This window comes from Paroedura picta, chromosome 2 (assembly GCF_049243985.1).
Source record: "Paroedura picta isolate Pp20150507F chromosome 2, Ppicta_v3.0, whole genome shotgun sequence".
NCBI lineage: Eukaryota > Metazoa > Chordata > Lepidosauria > Squamata > Gekkonidae > Paroedura > Paroedura picta.
The window spans coordinates 77179916-77194767 of record NC_135370.1 but is presented as its reverse complement, the minus strand read 5'-3'; the positions used below and the strand labels follow the sequence as shown (position 1 = coordinate 77194767).

At 43.3% G+C, this 14852-nt stretch overlaps 1 protein-coding gene across 1 annotated transcript; it reads left to right on the top strand.

Annotated features, from left to right (window-relative positions):
* The first annotated feature begins 603 nt into the window (after positions 1-603).
* Positions 604-14178, top strand: SSRP1 (structure specific recognition protein 1). The gene is made up of 17 exons (XM_077320950.1): positions 604-739; positions 1006-1235; positions 2829-3014; positions 3518-3623; positions 3786-3976; positions 4062-4292; positions 4977-5080; positions 5178-5306; positions 5490-5711; positions 6246-6318; positions 6923-7061; positions 7189-7234; positions 8475-8595; positions 10437-10607; positions 11931-12022; positions 12197-12374; positions 13699-14178. Exons 2-17 carry the CDS (start codon positions 1182-1184, stop codon positions 13765-13767), a joined length of 2112 nt encoding a protein of 703 aa, XP_077177065.1. The 5' UTR covers positions 604-739; positions 1006-1181; the 3' UTR covers positions 13768-14178.
* Positions 14179-14852: the final 674 nt, after the last annotated feature.

Sequence of the window (14852 nt, the reverse complement as noted above, 5' to 3'; positions counted from 1 at the left end):
GAGCTTGGGCAGGGGGAATGGAGACCCCAGTTTTCATTGACTTACCTTTGCAATTTGTTCTGTGTATGGGAACCTTTCTGATTGCCAAATGGCCTAATTAGGGGTCTTTTGCCTAGCCCCCAATTAATCACACTGAGAGAAAAACCTTTTAAATATTTTTACTGCTAGCAAAAAATCTTTCTGTTATTTGCATGAATATTCTGTCTGCATTTTGAAAATAAATAAATATTACAAAGGACAACTGCGACGGCGCAATTTCCCGACAGAATACGTGGCAGCTCTAAAATCCTTTATATGAATATCAATACTCAAATATCTATTCTCATCATGCACTCCTTTCTAAAATGTGATAAATCTAGACGGGTAGTTGTGTTAGTCCGCAGCAGCGATTTTTAAAAAGCCGTCTAATTGCACCTGAAAGATTTAACAGGATGCATCAAATTATATTAGTGAGCCCTGAATCATTAAAGTGTATGCTGGAACCGCGGAGACTATCATGCCAGGTGATGATAGCCGAGCCCACTCGGATCCGCCACAGGAGGACACCAGCGCCGTTCTCTCCCGCCAGAACAGCCGACTCCGACGGCCAGGCCGCCCCGGGGGGACGCTCTAGGGAAGCACCACTCGATAGCCGAGGTTTTTAGCGTGGTTCCGGAAGGCGGAAGTGAGGTTTCGTTTCCGCTAGAGTGGGGAAGGGGGTCGGCGGAGGCTCGTGTGGCGCAGGCGGGAAACTGTCCTGGTAAGAGCAGAGCGGCTGATGGGGCTCAGGGACGGGAGGGCTTCTTCAGCATGGAGGGCGCCAAGTCCTTCCCGGCCGTGCGGGCGATCTGTCGGCCTCTCTCCCGCGGGCAGCGCCGCAGTTCAGAGTGATGCTCTGGCTGGTTCATGGGAGGGGGAGAGGATTTTCCTGTCGCCATTACGAAGCTGGGGTTGCTGCGGGGGAACACCGCCTGCTTGCTTTCTGAAGCCTCTTTCTGGATAATTATTTCTGTGTTTGCTCCCCAGGTGCTTCCCGCCTAGCCCCGGGGGCTACTCGTGGTCGTCTTTCTATCCCGTCAGTTTTAAGAAGGGACTAAAGAGCCTGCTTGTCTTAGGACGAGCTTCTCCCGGAGTAGAAGGTGGTTTATTGGAGTGGCTCCAGCCCCTGCCATAGAGGGCGGGGGTAGGAGGGAGCGGTCACTATGGCAGACACACTAGAATTCAATGAAATATACCAAGAGGTGAAGGGATCTATGGTAAGTGGTGGAGTGGTTATTTACAAGGATGGATGGGAAGTGTGTGTATATGTGTGCGTGGTGTATGCTTGAAGAGAGTTTGGCCTGGTAGAAATACAAATTTTCCATTTTGTGAGTGTAATATAGAATTTGTTTGACAGATCTTTGAACTGTCATTCTGTTCTTGTGTCCTCGCTTTTAAAAAGATAATACAAATAATAGTAGTTTTCTTCTCTGCTGCTGCTGCCCTTAAAGACTTTAAAACCCCTAATAGTGCAGGCTCAATAAATATGCAAAACTCCTCAATATTCATTATTGGTCACGTCACTGAAGCAATTTGTAACCTACTTGTGTGTTAACTTGAGATTCTTTCTGTTAAAAAAACCCTATATGCATGTGATGAACTATCTGTTCGAGGCACACAATCTTTGCTTAATTTTATTCCACATTTGGAGGTTCTGCTGAATGGCTTGTATTATGGAATTGTGTGTTTCTGTAATACAGAATTATGCTATGACTAGATTTTAAGCCCATTGTACTTTTGGGCCCGGGGGGGAGGCCTGCTACCCCCCCTTCTCCCCGGCCATGGCGCAGCCCCCCCCCCGGGCCCACTCGGATCCGCCTGGGCCCAGGGGGGGGGAAGGAGGTCTTCCCCCCTCCCCCGGACCTAGAAGCGCGGCCGCGGCCTCATTGAGGCCCCAGGTGTGCTTCTGGGCCCAGGGGGAAAGCCTTCTGTACTCATGCCGTGGTGCCGCTTCCCCGTTGTTTTCTGGACTGTCCTGGTGAGGGCCCAATCGGTTCTCACCCAACTGGCTAGAACTCTTGTCTGTCCTGGTGAGGGCCTGCCCACTCTCCGCCCACATAGGCATTAGCCTTTTATTTAACAGCAACCCACTCTTAAAGATATGATATGATGTCCCAGTAGCAAATTCTGTCCTTCTAACTATGCCCCCCCCGAACATTAGCATATTTGTTCCTGTCATTTTATCTGGGATCTCTGTTGTCTTGAGTGTATTTACTTTCATTTAATTAGTTTGGAAGGTGAACTCTGCTAAATTTAAGATGTATTTGAAGATTGCTGTGGTCATATATAATAAAACACCCTAAATTATGATGTGCCTCTGCCATGAGTTCACAATCTTAAATTCAGCGCAGTGGATGGGATCAAGACAACCTTGTATTACGTTCAGTTACACAGATTTAGACTTAGAGTAGGGGGGCAAGGAATAAAGGGTTAATCCAATGGCTCTTTGTAAAAATGTGGATTTGAAGACAGGCACCTCCTCCCTACAATTACACTGGTTCTCTGTGTGGAAGTTGCAGGCATAGGGGGCAGGATGGAAAGAGGGCAGAGTTATTTAATGGAGTTGGAGGCATTGGTGATGGTCGAGAATGTTGGAGCTGGAAGAGTGAAGATGATAGGCCTGGGGGATACGATGAAGGAAAACTAGCTCCTGTGTTGCAGTATCAGCCTGGTAGTGTAAGATAAGGTGTGTAGGAAGAGATTCTGGAGTGCAATTAGCATATGTAGATATAAAAAGAGAATTGCTAGATTCTAAGTACTGGGGTGACTGTTGCTTTGTTGCTAGCAATCTCTGTCTCTTTTGGGATTAGAATGATGGTCGTCTGCGACTGAGCCGCCAAGGTGTGATTTTCAAAAACAGCAAAACGGGCAAAGTGGACAACATTCAGGCCTCAGAGTTGTCTGAGGGCATCTGGCGACGAGTGGCTTTGGGCCATGGGCTCAAGCTGCTTACTAAGAATGGCCATGTCTACAAGTATGATGGGTTCAGAGAGACGGTAAGATCTGTTTTGGTATCACTTGGTTTTTATTTATTTTTAGTGGGCTTAAAGTGGATTCTTAGGATAGCAACTATAATAAATTAAACTATAAATTAAAGGATAATAATAATAAGAGTTGTCTGTTGGACTTCTAGACTTGGTAAGGGTGGTGGTAGCAGCTTCTGGTTGATGTGGCTTAATTTGTTGGTGATACCTTTTTTTGAAATTTGCTCTATTCAGTGAAGTGACTATTTCACGGGTTCATATCCAGTTTTCTCATGTACAACAGATTTTTTCTTCTGGCCTTGCACTTTCTTGGCTTTCATTAATTTCAGAATCCTGTGAAGTAGATTTCTAAGTCAGTGTCAGGTAGCATCTAGTAAGTCACCTCCTGTACTCAACATAATGCCATTCTTTTCTTAGCTTTGTCTTGTGGGACTTACTTCTTACTTGTTCTGGGTGCTATTGGTTCACAAATACATTAGCTGCATGTTCCTTCATTAAGTCCTCCTCCCCTGTAGGAATTTGACAAGCTGTCAGATTTCTTCAAGACCCACTATCATCTGGAACTGGCTGAAAAAGATTTGTGTGTGAAAGGGTGGAATTGGGGAACAGTAAAGTTTGGAGGTAAGTGAATATTGAATGTTTGGTATTTTGTGGGATGCCAGTATGTGGAACTGATGTCTGGAGGGCACAGCTAAGAGAAGAGTGTTCTATGCACCTTGTGGAAGAATTAAGTAAATTGTGAGAGTATTTTTTTTCTTGAAAAATCCTGTTACTCTTTTGCAGGGCAGCTTCTTTCCTTTGATATTGGAGAGCAACCAGTGTTTGAAATCCCACTGAGCAATGTGTCACAGTGCACAACTGGCAAGAATGAGGTGACATTGGAGTTCCATCAGAATGATGATGCTGAGGTGTCACTTATGGAGGTGCGCTTTTATGTGCCACCTACTCAGGAGGATGGTGTGGACCCTGTTGAGGTGAGCACAGCTTGAGTACAAGTGACATGATAGAGAGGAAAAAAGATATTTGCTCATAATATCTCTCATTCCAATCCATCCCTAGGCATTTGCTCAAAATGTGCTATCAAAGGCAGATGTTATCCAAGCCACTGGAGATGCCATCTGCATCTTCCGAGAACTGCAGTGCTTGACGCCCCGTGGACGCTATGATATCCGTATCTATCCCACCTTCCTTCATCTTCATGGCAAGACATTTGACTACAAGATCCCCTATACCACAGTTCTGCGGCTCTTCCTGCTTCCCCACAAAGACCAGCGGCAGATGTTCTTTGTGGTGAGAAGTGGAATTTTAGACAATTAGTTTCCTGTTAGGGTTAATAGCTATCATTCCCTTTCTCAGTATATTCCATTCATAGGCCCTCTTCCTTTTCCATTTGCTTTATGAAAAAGGCCAGTTGCTTTTGTTGTATGTAATTTAAATTGAAAAAAAGAAATAGTGACTTAACCATGTCATACAGCATTCTTGGTGGCTGAGGAGAGCAGGGGAAGAATGCTGAAGCAGTTCTCAACACATTCCCCCCCCTCCCGGTTCCCCCTGGCCCATTCCTATTATTTTCCTGCAGCCCTTCTATTCAAGCATTACAGGCATATAGGAAACTGAACCGTGTCATTGTGAGTTTCTTGCATTGTGTACAGGGGTTGACTCTGGAGGTGCCTTCCAAATCTGTTTCTTTGATTCTATTATTCTAACTGCTGTCTCAGTATTGTCAGGGTGATGGATCTCACAGCTTTCTTCATATAATCTTGTCAGATAAGGAGAAAACATCAAGTCCAGTTAGAGAGGAAGCAGAGTGGTCTGGTACAGGCTACACACAGACAAGTCCCCCCTGGCTGTTAACTAAGCTGAAATAAGATCAGAATTTACATTTGTGACTTGCATAATGTGACTGGGCTGGGCCCTGTGAAAATAACCTTTGTAGATATAATCAGCTAACTATAGATCTCTGCTTCCTTCCAGATCAGCTTAGACCCTCCTATAAAGCAAGGGCAAACTCGCTATCACTTTCTTATCCTCCTCTTCTCCAAAGATGAGGACATCTCCTTGACCCTCAACATGAATGAGTGAGTTCCCATCACTGTATTATGTATCTTTGTCATATAAGGACGCAATATTTAGCATTGTGGAGTCTGGCTATGTCTTGTATTTCCTTTGCCGTAGGGATGAAGTAGAGAAGCGTTTTGAGGGACGGCTCACCAAGAATATGTCGGGGTCACTGTACGAGATGGTTAGTCGTGTAATGAAAGCTCTCGTCAACCGCAAGATCACAGTGCCTGGGAACTTCCAGGGGTGAGGAATCCCTGCATGCAACAACAACAAAAATTTTAAAAAGCTAATAAAGGCTTCTGCTTTTGTCATCTGCATGGGGGAAGCACATGAAAGGAGGGAGAAGGTCTAAAATTTATTTTTCATTGAGAATTGTTGTTTTGTGTCCACACCAGATGTTATCATGATCACTCTTTTCCTGTACAGGCATTCTGGAGCACAGTGCATTACTTGTTCTTACAAGGCCAGTTCAGGGCTCCTGTATCCTTTGGAGCGCGGCTTCATCTATGTACACAAACCACCTGTTCACATCCGTTTTGATGAGATCTCTTTTGTAAACTTTGCCCGTGGGACCACTACTACACGCTCCTTTGATTTTGAAATAGAAACAAAGCAGGGGACACAGTACACTTTCAGCAGCATAGAAAGGTAAGTGAATAATCCAACAGAATCATGAAAGTAATTGTAAACACTAGCCTCTTCCTATCAATCACTTTATTGGATTGCGTATATGGGTGAAGAAGGAAGAACTGCTTGCCACTGTTAAGTCTCTTTCATTCCAAAAGACATCTCTTTACTGCCTGTCTGCTACTTGTGACCCATAATGTCTAGATTTTTCATATAATACAAGTCTTGTTCTGATCTTCTTAAAATATCACATCCTTTCTGTGGGATTGGGAGCAAGCAATCTGTCTTTACTGAGAGCAGTAAAGCCATTAGATCCTTGTGTGTTGTCTAGACCTGTCAGTTTCCAACTCCTGGTCACTGGGTCTCTGGAGAATCATCGAATCATAGAGTTGGAAGGGGCCATACAGGCCGTCTAGTCCAACCCCCTGCTTAACGCAGGATCAGCCCTAAGCATCCTAAAGCATCCAAGAAAAGTGTGTATCCAACCTTTTCTTGAAGACTGCCAGTGAGCTTGCCATAGACTGGCAAATGTTGGTATCATTTACTTTCTTGCAGAGAAGAATATGGAAAATTATTTGACTTTGTGAATGCCAAGAAGTTGAACATCAAGAACCGAGGACTCAAGGAGGTATCTGTTTCAGGGGGTTGGGCAAAACAGAGGACAGGGAGAGGCAGCTGCTGTCCATTCCTGTTCTTGATCTACTTGGGTGGGATGGGGTTTCTCTTTCTCTCCAGAGCTTTCTCCCTTCTCAATTTCTGTTCTCTCCTTGTAGAAGAAAAAGGTCTGTGCGATTGTTCCCTCCTCCTCTTGGTTCAGGTCTCCTCCTCTGCATGGCTGTGGTGGTGAACATTCCTTATCACCATAGTATAACCTTGCATGAACCACCGAGAAGAGGCAGTAGCCTGCTTTGCTCAAGGAGTGGCTTTCCTTAATCCACTTTTAAGTCACCAAGCATGGTTTCTTCCCCATTTTGGGGGGGGGGGGGTCAAGGTTTGTTCCAGTAGACTATGAAGGCAGCATGTGATATGCTACAATTTTGGAAAATCGATGCTCGGTGTGTGTGTGTATGCACATACATGAAGAAACATCCCTGTGTAGAATGTGTGCCCAGGGGCATGCTGGGAGTTGTAACTTTAGAATATTGGCATGCTATGGGTATGAAAAATATTGTCTGCTTGTGGAACAGAAGTCTTGCACCAGCTCCCATGGCATCCCTTGTATGTGTTTCTAGGGCATGAATAAGAACTATGATGAGTATGCTGGCTCTGATGAGGACTCTCATGATGCCTACTTGGAGCGTATGAAGGAGGAAGGCAAGATCCGTGAGGAGAATGCAAATGATAGCAGTGAGGATTCTGGAGAAGAGACAGGTGAGCCGTTTCCCACCATCTTGGGGATATAGAAGCTGGTCTTGGCTACAGTGGTGAGCAGGTCACTTCCCATTTCTGTTTCTGGTATTTTTCATTATTCTAAGAAACCAAGATTTTCTTTTTCCAGATGAATCCTTCAATCCTGTGGAGGAGGAAGAGGATGTGGCAGAAGAGTAAGTAGGACGTTTGATCTGGGATGCCTAAAATCTTGCTAGATCAAGATGGGTTACTCTGTCTGTAGCAGTAGAAGAGAGCAAGGAAGCAGTGACTCATGGAAGCTCATACCCTACCATAAATTTTAATAGTCTTTAAGGTGCTTATTCTTTTCTAAAAGTTTGCTGTTGAGTGGGAACATAGTGGCGGCTGTGTATGGATGCAGTAGTGCCACTCATTCCAATGGTCAGGTTGTTTTTGTGGTAGTTCTGGGGGATGCCATTGGAAAGAGCAATTTTACAGTTACTTTTGCTTATTTTGACCAGATTATCTGGAGGCTTTAAATGTATCTGAAACTGGTCATAGAGTGTGGAAGGAGGCAAATCATGTGATTGTGAAACTACTCAATAGGGAAGTCCATGCATCCAGTATATTTGTTTTATAGTGAATAAATACAATAATAGGGAGTTGACCTTGATGGCAGGTATCCTGGGAGAATTAAGAGTGTGAGACTCTGAACTCGGAACACCAGCTAACAAAATGATTATGGGAAAAGAACTGTCTTCATCTGTAAGCTGTCTTCATCTGTAAAACACATTTGCATTAGGTCAGTATTGTGTAGTGATGCAGGGTGGGATGCTATCATGTTGTTCCCTTAGTACCCACACTTTTCCAGCACAAGGTATTGGGTGAATGCACTGGCACTGATGGATTGAACTGGTAGGATCCACACACTTTTGTTAGGAAAATACTGCATCTTTTCACCCCCAGATTTTTTAAAATTTAAACACCTGGAGAATAACTGGCTGGGGAGGCGGGATGGAGAGAAGAATGACAGTGGACTTATTCTTCCTAGGATAGATATGATTGTTTGCCTGTTTGAGGGGGTGGTCTGGTTTCTGGCTTGAATGGTCATATGAGATACTGGAAGTTGTCATTTTGATAATAGTTCATCACAGCGTACACTGCTCTGTGTGTTTATGCAACATTTCAATCTGAAAACGATTGAACAATAATGACTGTTTACCTGATGCTAGTGAAGTAATGTTATTTCACTCCTTCTGGCCTGCCTATGAGTTAACCCATTCAGGATTTTTGTTTTCAATTAAAGATTCTATGGTATAAAGATTCACCTTGGAATTGGTGGCAGCTGTAGAGCAGATGCAGGGAACATATCAGATGCTCCTACTTATACCACTTGGTTAATGGGCATGTCAAACTTTGAATGTAGCTTTTCTGTGTGACCTTTCTTTATGACAGGTTTGACAGCAATGCCTCAGCCAGCTCATCTAGCAATGAAGGAGATAGTGATGAGAAGAAGAAACCTGCCAAAAAAGCCAAAATTGTCAAAGAACGCAAGCCCCGCAAAAAACCGTCTGAGGTGAGAACAGCCAGGCTGTGGAGCTTGTCTGGTTCTGATTAGGAAAAGGATTCTTGTTGAATAGATTAGTGCAGTGTACCCTACGTGGTGCACTTCAATTGGTGCAGAATGCTGCAGCCAGGTGATTGACTAGAGTGGGTCATAGGGTCCATATCACTCCAACCTTGGCTTTCTATGCTGTCTCCCAGTCTGTTTCCAGTCACCATTCAAGCTGCTGCTGTTGACCAGCATAGTGGAAGGGACTGACTGCTCCCTTTGAAACCTAGCTGACCACTGCAGTCATCCTTTGAAGCCAGCTCCAAGTGCCCCCACTTCCTGTGATTAGGTGGCTGACTACCTGGGAAGAGGCCCTTTTCAGCTATACCACTAAAACTGGAACTCCCTCCTCTTTCCCCTTCTGTTGCCATCATCAACCAGTGGGGGAATACTTTTTTGTTTTGTTTAATGTTCTCTCCCTAACCCCTCTTTCTTTTCCTTGTAGTTTAGTGACTTTTTTCTGTGTTCAATTTATAAGTTTAATAATATGTTTTTAATAATTTTTAAAGGTGTGTTTTTAATCAGTTAAGTGCCTTGGTGGCTTTCGATGAGGGTAATGTTAACAATCATGTTAACAATTCTGGGCACAAGAGTGAATTCTTGAGCTTGCCCTCAGGAATGGGAGTAGCCGCGAGAAGGCAATATAATATGCTGTTATGTATGTTTATTAAATGAGGTTAGGAACCTTAGCATTTGAGCTGCAGAAGAATATGCTAAATATTAAAAGGCAGATATTCATTACATTCATGTGCACTGTTAAAAATTTAAAAACATCGACATTAGTCTCACACTAGTTCAGAACATATTGACACGTGGATAAATGACCTGATACAAAAAAATCCGATGCATTTCAACCCCTCTTCCTCAGTGGTCTAATATTTAAATACACTCATATAATTAGGTAAGGTGAACTATAAGGTGGTAGAAAATATAAAGGAAGATGCTCCCACACTTGTAAAATGCATAGAAATATCTCTCTCTTGAATCCCCCCTGATAAGATGTACTGTCCAAAATTTCACCCTTATCAGCCTGAGTGCATTCACATGTGTCTCATAGAATGTAGTGATATTTTACATGCAAATCATCAGCTGTCTTCATATACTTAAGATTTCATTGGTCCTTGGGAGCCTATAATGTATAGCAAGAGCATGATCTCCATAGACTTAAAAAAAAAACTGTTGACTTTAGGTTATATCAGTTCTTGCTTTGAAGAGAGATGCTCCATAATCAAAACTAATGGTTAGAAATTAGAGCTGGAGTTATTCCAGTAAAACTTGGCAAAGTTGTATTTTTGGAAAATGGATTAACTTTTGCAGCATCCCGTTGTGAGGCATGGAGTATTCTACTACCTCGGAACCTTCAAGATGGTGAAGAATTATAATAAGAGATGCTGTGGCATCGGGGTAGAACATCCCTCCTTTGAAAGCTAAGCACCAGTTCTGAGTTGGCCAGTGGGCTGTACCTGCCACAGCTGTGTGTACCTGCACTCATGCATCTCTATTTGCTCATCCATGTCCTCCCTCTATTGCTTCCCCCTTTCCACTAAGAATTGGGGATAAAAGACCATGTGGCAATCTCCCATGTACCCAGAAAGGCTTCTGAACTTCCTTCCTCATCCCTCTCTTAAAGCAGCTGAGAATTTGGGACAGGCCCAAAAGTAGAGTCCAAAACAGTGTGAGGAACTGATGCTAGAAACAAGGCCAACATATAACAATCTGTGTAGTACAATGGGATATTGGTGATAAATCTAATTTTTATTGAAAAGTGGCTCCTTTATAATTTTTTCTCTTCCCCTTCTCAATAGGGCAAGAAAGGGAAAGACCCCAATGCTCCAAAGAGACCTCTGTCTGCATACATGTTGTGGCTTAACGCCAACCGTGAGAAGATCAGATCAGAATGTCCAGGCATGAGTGTCACTGACGTATCCAAGAAGGCTGGAGAACTGTGGAAAGGGATGTCAAAGGAGAAGAAGGAGGTAGGTGAGGGGAAAGGTGGTGGTGGTCACCTGTGCAGTAGAACTGATGGTCAGATATATTTTCTGAGAAGTGCTTTGATGAAGGTGTTGGGTCGTTTGTACCATAATACCAGATTTGGTGCATAAATTCTGTGCACTTATATAAACTTGCAGAATAGGAAATGTTTTACTAAGGACTGGGGTCAGATAGAAGAGGAATGCAAAAGGAGAGAAGAAAAGCTAAAGCATTTGAGGCTATTCGTTTAGAGAAAGGACAATAAAGTATTAATGTACATTTGAAGAGGAAGTTGAGGGAAACCTTTCTTCTCTATATACACTAGTGAAGTCATCTAGTAGAACTGAGTAGCAGCCAATTTATGGCAGAGAGAGAAAGTGCTTTACATAGTTTAGCTGCAAATAACTTGTGGAATTCAGCACCAGGAGATGTAATGATGTCAAGTTTAAGTGACTATTAAAATTATGCAGATTCATCAATGTTGGCTAAATGGCATCCTCTGGTTCAGTAGCAGTCTATCCAAGTAGCATGTGCTATTGATTCAATGCCAAGCGGGTGGAAGTATCAGGCTGGCCCCTGTGGGAAACAGGATGCTGGACCAGGTGAATCTTTAGCCTGTCCCAATACAGTTTTCACTAGAGGCTTTTCTATGAGTATGCCCCGATAGTCTGCCTGCCTTCCCTCCCCCCCCCCCACTAAACTAAGAGGCTTTTCTATGAGTGTGCCCTAATAGTCTGCCTTCCTTTTATCCCACCACTCTTGGAAATGACTTGTGGCGGGTAACAACACTAAGACCGTTTATGCACTGGGAACTTCACTGCCTCACCCCTCTATCAGGAGCACAGATAGGGGGTGGATGAGGTGCACCAGGCCAAATGCTCCCCCATGTGGGTGCAGGAAGAGGAGGGGCCACCTGCCACGACTAAAACTCCAGCCTGCAGCCAGGCATGAAACCTCCAGTGCATAAACGGTCTAACATAAAACTCTTATTTAAACCCCCGCTAGAACGCCACACAACACCAATCACAAGGATTAATAGCCCTACCAGTGAACATTAAGTGTGCCACCAAATCTGCCCTCTCACAAACAAATATAACAGATCCATGTAAATCTTTTCACAATGCATATAAGGGCTAAATAATTTTGTTTTGGTGTATCTTGAGTTTTCCAAAGCTCCATATAAAAATATGAATAAATAAAAAATAAATAAATATAGATGCCTGGAGAACTGGATACAAATGGTTCCGGCTCTAGTGTTAGATGGAATGGCTCTCATGTTAATCTTTTGTAGGCTACATTGAATGGTGAGTGAACATTACTGTTTGTAGGAATGGGAGCGCAAAGCTGAAGAAGCCAAGAGGGACTACGAGAAGGCCATGAAGGACTACAGTGAGGGGGGCAAGTCCGATAGCTTCAAAAAGTGAGTACTAGGGTCTTCCTAGGGTAATGAGCTTTCACAAATGGGAAGGAAAAGCATCAAACTACTTTCTTTCAGAGAGGGGATGGGGAACCACTTTTCCTCTCCATGGTGTCCCTCATTATTGTTTTTGGCTGCTCTGGCATTTCAGCATCATGTGTACTTGCTCATTTCCAGGGAGAAAACCAAGAAGAAAAAGAAGCCTGAAAAGCCAGGGAAAGGCAAACCAGAAAAGAAAACTACACCGGTAAAATCTTCTGCCAGCAAGAGCATTCCCAAGCAACTAAGTGAAAGCTTCAAAAGCAAGGAATTTGTATCTAGTGATGAGAGCTCCTCAGGCGAGGACAAGAAGGAGGTGGGTGTTCTGGTGGCTGTGAATCAAGGGAGAGAAGTGTGTATGTGTGTTCCATTGTGATCAGAATTGTTTGAGCTCTTTTCTTTGCTCTAGAGGAGTTACCCTGACATGGAATATAAGTTTCATATAAGTATGTGATAGTCCTTCTGCAATCTCTGAATGGCATAATCTCTGGATGCCTTGTGTTCTACAAGGCACTTTCCCCTTCTTCTTTAGTTGCTGTGCACATTGGAGACAAACCATTTCTTCATGTGCCAGCGTGCTGAATACTTACATTATCTGGGGCTTCACAGAATTATGACTAACGAGAGAATTATGATATTGCAAGAAGACAGTATTGGGATAAGGAAAGATGGACAGGGAGTTGCGGAAGTAATTCTATAAATATGCAGAAGGCTCCCACTTACAACTGGAAAGACCCGCCTAATGACCCTGTGGAAATATTATTGAACACCCATGATCTTGCTGTGCTGTTCAGTTTTGAAGGCTAGAAACTTGGTGTGTTAAAAATCAATGTTTAGACTGAAGGCAGTCCTGACGCATATGAGTTTAATCTTGGCTTTTAAATTGTACATCATAGTAATGAATTCTGTTTCTCCAAGTTCTCTTGTTTTTATTGGTAAAATCAGAAATATATATACTATATAAGAATAAAAGAAAGAAAATAATGGAAATCAACCCTCACTGTAGGTCAAAATAAAATTTAACAGTTCAGGCTGAGGCCAGTATCTCTTTTTGTCTTTTTCGTTTGATATTGTTCTATTCTGGCATTGTTTTCTAAAAATCTTTCTTGAGAGTTTCTTTCCCAAAGATTCTTAAAGAGAGTCCTTCGTTTGAACACATGAAGCTGCCTTAGACGGAATCAAACGGTCCATCAAATCCAGTATTGTTTACGAAGACTGGCAGCAGTGCTCCAGGGTTTCAAGCAGGGGTCTTTCACATTCTCTACTGCCAGATCTTTTAACTGGCGATATTGGAGGTTGAACCTGGGACCTTCTGCATGTCAAGCAGATGCTTTGCCGCTGAACCACAGCCCCCACAACTCACAATTTCTCTTGATTGATCATGTTGATTTCAGCTACATTGTTCCTAGTAATAGGGTATAGTCCTTGTGGAGTAAAACAGTCGGAGCATTGCAAGATTTCCCATATTTTGCAGTTTACATCCTATTGAGCTCTTAGCTAGAATTCAATTAATCTGGTCCCAGTGGTTTCTAGCTCCCATTTCCTGAGTTGATTTGGTTAGTGTAGACCCTTTAAGGCTTGTAGTTCCTCTTGAACACGTTTCTCCTTTGTAACAATCTGTTTTGTTTATCGTTCTCTAGGATTCTGAGGAGGAGGAGATTGCTAGCACCCCACCCAGTTCAGCAGAGTCTGCATCGGGCTCAGATTAGCAAGAAACATGTGCACCTACCCCCTGTCCCTTTTATAGATGGTGTGATGATTGCTGTATCGTCAAAATGAGGCTGACTGGACACCTCTATCCAGGCACTAAGACTGGAGTACTGGCATCATATGCAAGTACCTACCGTGCTTCATAGGCCTACCCAGGCTGTTCCCTTCCTGCAAGTTGCAGTCCGGACTGATTATTCCGTCTTAAGAGATAAGATGGTACTGTTGCCATACATGTGCTGCATCCTTTCTGAGGGCAGGTTGGTGGCCTTGAAACAGCTGGAAGCTGGGACACTATGCAGCCTCCTAGTCAGTTTCACTTTGCGGGTTTGCTTTTTCTAAAAAAAAAAAAGTTCTCTTTGTATTTCTGTTTTATTGTGGCTAATGGATTTAATAAAAATCAAATGACTTTGGATGGGATTTATTCTTGAGCGATATGACACATTGGCTGTGCAAATGAGCTTGCATCTTCTAGCACCAAGATGCACAGGAAAGCGAGCGGCCGATTTTTCTGCAGCTGGGAAAGACCCTCCTTTCTTGCCCCCTCTCCTTCCAGACAAGAGCTGGTGGTTGAAAACTTATAAGGGAGCCATATCTTCTTAACTGTACTATCTTCCATTAGCAGCTGCACTAATTGTGTTTAAAGGACTGTTGTGCACTGCTGGGACTTGGCTAATGCAGGCAAGCAGTCAATAGTGATGAAATCTGGCAACACAGGAGGCTCCAACAGCAATAATAGCTTCTTTCAATACTGCTACACTTGGGACTGCTAGTTCCTGAGCTTTCCCATAGCAGCCATTGGTACCCTAAAAAGTGTGGGGAGTTTTTTCTGTGCTTTGCCTTTGTGGAGCCATGGCCACATTCTTCAAAGAGGAAAGATATGTGCAACTGCCTTCCTCTTTTCTGACCTAATACAGTAAGTAACCTAACAGCTACCAATTATCAATATAGCTACATCTATTTCTATATATGCTTGTGGAGAGAATTTTATGACTTTGGTAGGTTTCAAATGCTGAAAGCTTGTTTTTTGGGCAGGGACCTATTCCACAGTTGGCTGTCAATAGTTTTATAGATAGAAAGGACTAAA